General features: G+C 38.4%; 1 protein-coding gene across 1 annotated transcript; it reads left to right on the forward strand.

Moving 5' to 3' along the window:
- Positions 1-1200: 1200 nt before the first annotated feature.
- On the forward strand, positions 1201-7203 carry LOC126335059 (Krueppel homolog 1-like). The gene is made up of 2 exons (XM_049997942.1): positions 1201-3682; positions 4062-7203. Exon 2 carries the CDS (start codon positions 4137-4139, stop codon positions 5643-5645), a length of 1509 nt encoding a protein of 502 aa, XP_049853899.1. The 5' UTR covers positions 1201-3682; positions 4062-4136; the 3' UTR covers positions 5646-7203.
- Positions 7204-9061: the final 1858 nt, after the last annotated feature.

The raw sequence follows: 9061 nt of genomic DNA on the forward strand, positions 1-9061 counted from the left end.
GGACTAGAAGGTGACAGGGCAAGCCTGCTTGGCACAGTGTTGGTTGGCTGCGCGGGAGGGAGGGAACGGGGAGTGGAGAAGGAGAGGAGCACAGAGGGGAAAAAGATTGGTGGATGGATTGGCAGAAAGTGGCACACAATGAGGATGAGGATACATGTATTGGGAGGAGGTGATAGGACGGAGGGGACAGATACTGTTGAGTGAATGGTCCAGGACAGAAGCTTATCGTTGGTTAACACCAGGATAATTCCGTGATCAGGGAATGTGTCTTAAGGATAATTCCCATTTGCACACTTCAGAGAAGCTGGTAGTGGATGGGAGGATCCACATAAGCCAGGTTGTGATAGCAGCCATTGAGATCAATGTCCAGCTGTATGTTGTACCATAGGGTGGTCCAGTTTGCTCTTGACCACAGTTTGGTGGCGGCCATTCAACCTATGAGACAGCTAGTTGGTAGTCATACCAATATAAAAACTGTGCAATGATTGCAGGATAACTGGCATATGACATGGCTGCTTTCAAAGGTGCCCTGGCCATTGTGAAAGCAGGCGTGTCATATACCAGTTCTACTGCAATCATTGCCCAGCTTTTTATATAACTACCTACCAGCTGTCCTCCAGGACGAATGGAGTCCACAAACCTGTTGGCAAAAACAAAGTGCACCACAACATGCAGCTGAACATAAAATGCTTGATTTCCATGGCTGCTTCACAACCCAAGCCTTCTGGATTCTCCCCTCGATCAGCAGCTTTTCTGAACTGTGCAGACTGGAGTTATCCTTACAACAAATCCCAAAATTATCTTGGCTCAATCTACAATAACGTACTGTCCCCACACCCTAACCCAACAATTCCACCTCCTCTGTCCTATCACTTCCTCCCAATTCATGTCTCCTCTCCCTCATTGTGTGTCACTATGTGCCAACGCATCCACCAGTCTTTTTCCCTAGGCACAAAAACACGTGACTGTCTGCCCTGCACTTCAAGAGAGGAAGTCATTTGAGAAAGGTCACAAGCTCAGTTAGATTGAGGAAGGAAATCAACTGTGTCTTTTTCAAAAGAACCATTTCATTGTATGTTTCATGGTATTACTGGCTCGGCTGGTTGGAGATTTGAGTCCCCTGAATTCAAAACAATTCAGTAATCTGTAACATCTATCATCAGATCATAATGCACAGGTTATGCGAGAGGTGGGCAGTTAATTAAAAGAATTCTTCTAATGATTCATACTGTTACATATAGAGTTTTTTATATAGCTTTCACTCTCATGTTTCATCACTCTGAAATTATGCTGTAAATCACTTCCATTGCTGATTAATTACATTACTTATTAGTACCACTGATTTCTGACTCCTTCTGACAGTTAGAAACATGCATGCTCAGATTGGGTCAACAGAAATATTCGACACAAGTTGTCAGTTTTGACCAGTGACATAATGTTAATGGCTGCAGTGACATCACATTTTGGTGCATATATTCACAGTTCTGATGTTTGTTGGCAAAGCCAACAAATGAGAATGCAAGAACACCTGGCTGCTGTGGCCGTTTAATCTGTAGTTTAGCCCAAGGTATACTTTAGGTTGGAAGGTGAGGTTTGGTTTGACTTGGCAAAGTGGATGAATGTGAAACTAAGAAAACCTATTGGTGGTGACTGACTGATCTGTAGCTAAGCACACCTGAAAAAAAGTGGCACTGACATTATGTTATAGTAGTTATATTGTTCATAGCCTCTGTCGCATGTTCCCTACATCCCTGGTCAAAGCCAACCTCTTGCATCAAATATTCCTCTAAATCGCTATTAAATGAATACTTAAAATAACTATCAGACATATCTAATTTCAGCATAATATAGTTTTAGGAAAGAAAATCTATAGAAGTTACAGCTTTTAGTCAAACAGAGTATTTTTCATCAGCATTAGAAATGTTGAATAAGAGATGAGAAATGTCAGTATCCATAAAATTTAATTAACAAAGCAATGACATTCTGTAATAGGCAAAGTTATTAATGTGTTTTTTACATTCAAACTGAAATGGTACTCAGAAAGGTGAAAAAAGCAGAAACAAAAAACTGGGCCCATCAACCAACAAGATATGTAGAATGACCTATACTGGTTAACATGTTCATACACAAATTTGATGCTGATTCAAACTAAAATAAAGTATTATAAGTCAGTAACATTACACTACTGAAAATAACTGTCAGTATATACTGGACATGCATTTCTATCATGAAAGAGTGTGATGCAAATGAGTATATGAAGCAATAAATCTGAAATACTATTTTCACACTAGGCCTATTCTATTTGTTTCTTCATCCAGGGATCATCTCACGACTTAGGGTTCATCACCGTAATACAATGAAAATTAATAGCACAAGTATACACACACGCAGAATATGTAAAGCAGTATATGAGAACCAGTTGACTGTAGCCATGGTGAAAGAACAAAATATATATCTGAATTTATGACATTCTAAGACATAAAATCTCAGTAAATACCCACAATTCTTAAAATCTTCATCATACAATTACTGAGTTGTCACCACGTCACATGTTCCAGTTCATTCATATCAGAAAGTTTGTCTGAAGAATATAAAACATTAATTTGTCTAGCTTAAATGAAATAATTCCACAATGAGTACAATATTAACTGCACATGAACCAGACAAGACTGTCTGGAGGCAACTATTTGCAAGGTTTTAAGAATATTGTTAGGTAATGAAATCAAATGAATAAAGTCTAACAATGTCTTTCTTTAAATAGTGAAATTAATTCTTATTATAGTATGCTCCACAGAATATGTAGACACGCAACATCTATTCACTGCAGGGCTATAGTATGGAGTATTTCATGCAAGTGCATTTTACAGCCTATCTGGGTCCATAGACACATGTGTGTAATGTGGAAGGAATTTTGGGAATGCAGAAAAAAAAAATTGAGACCTTCTTCCAAGGAAAGGCAAACTAGCTTTCGCTGAAATTATTTAGAAATATCAACACCACAGAGTGAAAATTTTTGTTGTTAAATTTATGTACAGAGTTGTTAAATACTAGTTTGGAGAATAAGGAACGTAGTCAATGAGTATTATACAGGCTCATTACCTATATAAGTGTTATAAATCAACATCTACTGTAACCAAGAGGGCATCTGTACACAACATAATCCAACGGGAGCACATAATAATGTGACGAAATCCATCGGCGGAATTTAATGTTAATGAGTGCCGGTAACAATTAAAAAAAGTGACGAAGCGTCACACAGATTATCCGACAATTTAGTTCAGTGATGCGGGATGTCCAGACAACTGTTACTGCTTCATTTGTGGCCACAACTCTTAAACAGGTTTATTACTTTCATAAGGCAACATGTACACCGTGAGCAACTCTCCACTAAAGCAACTACTTTTCGAAATCAAAAAACCTATTTACGTTGAAGTTATAATTCAAATATAACACACAATTACACACTATCAATGCCGCCGACGCCAAGCCATCCCAAACAAATAACCCGCTCCAGCGATAACTTCGGCATCGACTGTAGATGGCAGATACACGCACTGGTGGTGGTGGTGGTGGGTATAAAGTAACAGCAGAGTAACGTCGCGCAAAGCAGGTGTTTATGTTTTCTGTCAAAGACGCGTATTTATGGAAATAAAACATCATGAGGACAACAAAACGCATACCGGTGAGTACATATAAACCGTGGAAATACTACTGTTTGGAGGGCTTGTAAACAGAGTTTCTCATTATCATTAATTTTGTGTCTGATACCGCCATTCGTCTAAAATTTCGGCGAATGTATAACATGTCCATTAAGAGGCCCATCTTGTATATCTTTTCGCGGGCCATGACGCCGCCTGAAAAATAAAAATAATTAAACATTTATTCGAAAATTAAAGACATCTCTTAGTAAGCAAAGTGACAAATGAAACAAGAATTATGGAAGTAAACATACCCGTACCACTAACCTTTGTGCCGAAATGACGGAAATTGTATGTATTCAGAGCCAAGTCTCCAAGGGTTATGTACACACTTGTAATGAAGCTTTATTTTGTCCATTTCAGGCATTCGTCCAGTAACAAAGATCTGCAGAAAGTTCGCGAAAGTGTGAAGACTGCATTCTCAGCTAATCTGCAACAATGAATTTCTCTCCTTTTGGTGGTCACTTTCCTGCGTCAATTCCTACGATTCATCAGTTTGCGGCGAAATTCACTCACGATGGAAGTAGTGGAGGACTGCCACCCCAAGCTGTCAGTGATGGTGGAGGTGCAGGACCACGTTATCACACCAGCCCAGGACCAGCTCATTTCAATCAACATCATCCTCCCATTGGCATGCCAGTAAATATGGGAAAGTATGTTAGAGATGATGGAAGGAATAATCCAGGCGCGCCTCAGGTTAACAATATGATGAACCCAAATTCATCTAAGTACCATGCAAGTGCTGCTATAGCTGCTACTCATCATTATCCAGGGGCTGTTGGTGTTCCTTACACGCAAGCGGGTTCAGTTCAGCAACAAAACAGACCTACCTCATCCCCATCCGTTCAGGAGCAGCAACAACAGCAGCAGCAACAACAACAGCAGCAGCAGCAGCAACAACAACAACAACAGCAGCAGCAGCAGCAGCAGCAGCAACCTCCTCCACCACAATCTCGGCAGATGCCTGAGAAACGGCCACCCTATCATGCAGGTGATATGCAACCCCAGGATCTGTGTGCAGCAATGATGAGGGAAAACCCAGTGGGTGAGAAACCGAAAGATGTGAAATGTGAAGATGTTGATAAGGAAGATCGACCTGGTTCGAATGAAGCGGAGTATGGTGGAGCTATGGCTATCCATCAGCATCACCACCACCATGCAACACAGACAACAACAACAATGCCAGCATCGTGGCAAAGCTTAGCCACACCAGGTTCAACTGTTGCGGATTATCTTTCTCATTTACCAGCTTCTACTTTACCTATAAGCCTTCATCACTTTCTTAAGTACTCAGCTGAGAACATTAAAAAAGAAACAGAAATGGTTGCAAATTCTGCAGGTCCAGCAATAGGTGTTGCAACAACAACAACACCAGGGGTTGTGGGGAATAACGGACCTCAGGTTGGTGCAAAGAAAAAGAAGAAGAAGAAGGTTAACAAGGAAAAGAAGCCTAGACCAAAACCTGGAGAAATTCGTCTTACAACAGCTTTAGATGGTTCCACATTGTATTGTTGTCCCGAATGTCATATGGCATATCCGGAGAAAGAGCTATTAGAGCAACATCTCCTGGGCCATACTTTAGAACGTCGTTTTGTTTGTGACATTTGTGGTGCAGGACTGAAGAGAAAAGATCACCTCACACGTCACAAACAGAGCCACAATCCTGAGCGTCCTTATGTTTGCACGGTGTGTCTCAAAGCATTTAAAAGGAAGGAGCAGCTTACTTTGCATTTTGTCATACATTCAGGTGAAAAACGACATGTGTGTACAGAATGTGGCAAAGGTTTTTACCGCAAAGACCATTTGCGGAAACACACACGCAGTCATATTGCTCGTCGTGTGAAGGCAGAACTCAGTCAGCATGCTCCACAACCTCAGCACCCTCCAAACCAGCTCCAGGTCGCCACTGTGTCTGCAGAACAACCTCCACCTGGCCTGCTTTCCTGAATGACGGCCAATGGGAACTACGCCAGTGTTCCCAGCCTTCTTAACTCGGATCTCTTGGCATTTGTGTCTGCTGCTAAAGATGCATTCTAAAGTGTGAAACAGACTGCTGATACTATGATAGGCTGTGGCCATTTTATTTGGCCCTGTTGCCTTTTCGAACTGATAATCTTGCTGGGCTTCATAACATGTGATACAAATTAATAAGAAATGCCAGCATGTTGAATTTTTAATTGGTTTGTTGACGGCTCTACGTTAGCAGTGATGAAATGCGCAAGTTTGCTTCTGTGATGTAGTATTTTGGTATACTATTAGAGCACATTTCTTTGTAAATAGTTCCGTAAACAATCCACAAATAATCAGGGAATATCACTTATACAAATCAACATTTTTTCTGACCAAAAAGTGTTCATATTTACGTGGTCACTTTGCTTGAGCCAAGTCCATTATACTCAGATGGCAAATGAACTGCTTTTAAAATGAAATGAGAAGTTGGACTGTAGTGTACATAATAACCAGTAGTTTTATGTACAACCTTACTGCACTTTTAAAGCGTGTATCTGTATTTATTACTTTTATTGTGAAGTAGTTCCACATTTTGAAATGTGATTTTATAGACGTTTTATTTTACCTTTTTTCATTTGTTGTGAAATATTGGTTGTGAAATTTTACCTGCTTAGTTTTTTATGGAGTTTTTTTGTTGAAGTGTGCCATTTTCCATAGTATTGTAGGCCTAGCTGATGTAATAAATATTTTTGCCATAGGGATGTTTACCAGATTCTCACCTGTGCAGAGGATAAGAGAGATAAATACTCACATAATTTTTTTAGGTCAGTTGTAACTTTTGAGGAATTTTTTCCAGGAAAAGCATTAATCCAGCTGGCAAAGCAGCTTGGTGAGAACAAGTCCCTTCATTTGAGATTATGAGAAAGTATTATTTTTTAGTAAATGTTAGTGACAGTATTCAGGCAGGTACATTTAAGGTAGTATGTTAGTAAGAAATGTAATGTAATAAGAGAACATGTAAGAAGTTTTGAATGTATAGAGTGTAAGCAGGACACACATAATCATCACAACTGGTACAAAAGAAAGCTTTTAAGTTAGTTGTATTAACCGTGTACAATCCTGCCAGATACGTGCCAATTTCTCCTCTCGTGCTTACTAGGCATGAGCATAACCTCCCGCATGCAATGCAATAATATGTGCATCTGCTTTGACACCAAAAGAAAACCAGTCACAAATATGTATACTGATAATAATGATGGAAGCTGTATTGGGGTAAAACTATTGACTCTGATTGTAGATCAATCATGAATTTTATTATGTTGAAACATGAAATTCCTTGAGATAGTACAAAACACCATGACTGATGTAACTGTTACGCTTCATTTCCTGTTCTCTTCATCAACTGAATGCTTGCTTTCTGGTATGAATGTAACTGTATGTTCCAACATGTCAGCATGTACGAATAAAGCTGTAATTGTTTATAGAGTGCGGTCTTTATAAACAGTATATGTTGCTTGTGTATTAATAACTAAAATTATTAAAGTATTTAAACAGATTTCCGTTTTGAGTTCATTTTTTTCTTGCATTAGAAAATATGTCAAGGTAAAATTCTATGACTGGACTCTTATATTCCTTTTATTCTGTTCACAAGATCAGGCAACATTTCTTTGCAGCTTCATCTCACACATCTTTCACTGTGTCTTGCCACATAAAGTCATCGCTGGAGATTTAACACATTAATATCCAGAAGCAAGCTGGTAGAAACTGTAAGGAAACATAGCAGTCTGTAAATTAACCATGTGTACAACAATATAAAGAAGAGAATAGATTGCCACTCACTGTAAAGATGACATGTTGAGTTGCAGACAGGCACAATGGAAAGGTTGTTACACATTTGGCTTTCAGCCAGAGCCTTCTACAGAAAAGAAAAGAACACACACATTCATTCACATAACCAAGCACACGTGACTGCCATCTCTGTAAATGAATGTGTGTTTATTTTCTTATCTGAAAAAGGCTTTGTCCGAAAGTTAAATGTGTAACAGCCTTTTATTATTTCTTATTATAAAGCATGGCCAAGAAAGAAAAAAAAAGTGTGATTGTGTACGGTACATATGTTTAAGAGGACATGTTGAGGCGCAGACAAGCACGCAATGTACCATGGTTTTCATTACATTTTTCTTTGTACGTCTTGAAAAATGAGACATATTGTTACATTTGACATCAAATGTACAGATGTTCGTCATTAAGTGGATGAGTAACATTTTTCGTAATAAATTAATTGGTAATCTGTTTGTAACTGATGACACAGAGACAGCATGCTAGTAGTAGTTCGGAAATAAGTCAAATATTACTATTATTGCGTAGAGGAAGAATTAATAGTGTTTTAGGAGCAAAATGGATTTTTGTACATGCATGAAAAGTGTGTGGCATTTGGTGAGAGTGAAGAAAGTTTGAATGTCAGCAACATTGCTGTACTTCCCTTCCCCCTCCCCTATTTAATATTTTTCTCTCGTTTGGAGGTATTTTAACAACAATAGTAATAAAAATGGAAACTATTCATAACTGAATTCCAGAAAAGCATAGTTCAGAAGGCCAGAAGAAGTGAATCTTTTTTCCAAGGCTGTTGTAGATTTACAAATGAACAAGAACAATAAAAGGCAATTAATGACACTGGTAAAAAATAGCTGAACGGCAAAAATAATTACACATGCCAGCAAAGGAAAATTACAAGACACAAAATAGTACCATACACAGCAAGCCAGTAAAAGAAATAAATGTAGGAAGTATCTTATTTTGTTTGTAACTGTGTTTTTAATGTAACATAGGTTATTGCCAAGAAGTGAGAAATAATGTTTCAGAGATTAGAACAGATGTAATGAGAAGAGGCTGCAAAACATTCTAATTGGAGTATGAATAGATACAGTCAGTGACAGTGAATTTAGAAAGAAGCGAACAATTGATTAGGTGTGTCTGAATAACTGAGTATGGAATAGATATTCACCTGAAAAAATGTAATGATAATGACAGTTATAAGCAGTGAAAACAAACAACAAAGAAAGAAGAACTCATGATTTATGAAGCTCATGTTTGGATGTGAGAGTAACACATTTTGAACAACCAGAGGGAGAGGCGGCAACACTATATTTAGAAACTTAATTTCAGGCTGACATCTTACAGAAAAAAAAATTGAAGACTTATGCAAAGCAAATTATTCTTTTTCACTTCCTGTGTAGTTTTAAATGGATTTTTTTTATTTCTTCTCATTACTGGGCATATGTTAAGAAAAGCTGTCACCAATCTAAACAATGGTTTCAGTGTCATTGTGTTTTATTACCAGTGATGTAATGGCAACTGATACGCCATACCCACATCTAAATGGAAACTAGTCACTTGTCAAGGCAACCACAGTA

This window comes from Schistocerca gregaria, chromosome 2 (genome assembly GCF_023897955.1).
Source record: "Schistocerca gregaria isolate iqSchGreg1 chromosome 2, iqSchGreg1.2, whole genome shotgun sequence".
Taxonomy (NCBI): domain Eukaryota; kingdom Metazoa; phylum Arthropoda; class Insecta; order Orthoptera; family Acrididae; genus Schistocerca; species Schistocerca gregaria.

Coding starts and splice junctions, on each gene's coding strand:
- LOC126335059 (XM_049997942.1), top strand. CDS start 4,137: ATGAATTTCTCTCCTTTTGGTGGTCACTTTCCTGCGTCAATTCCTACG.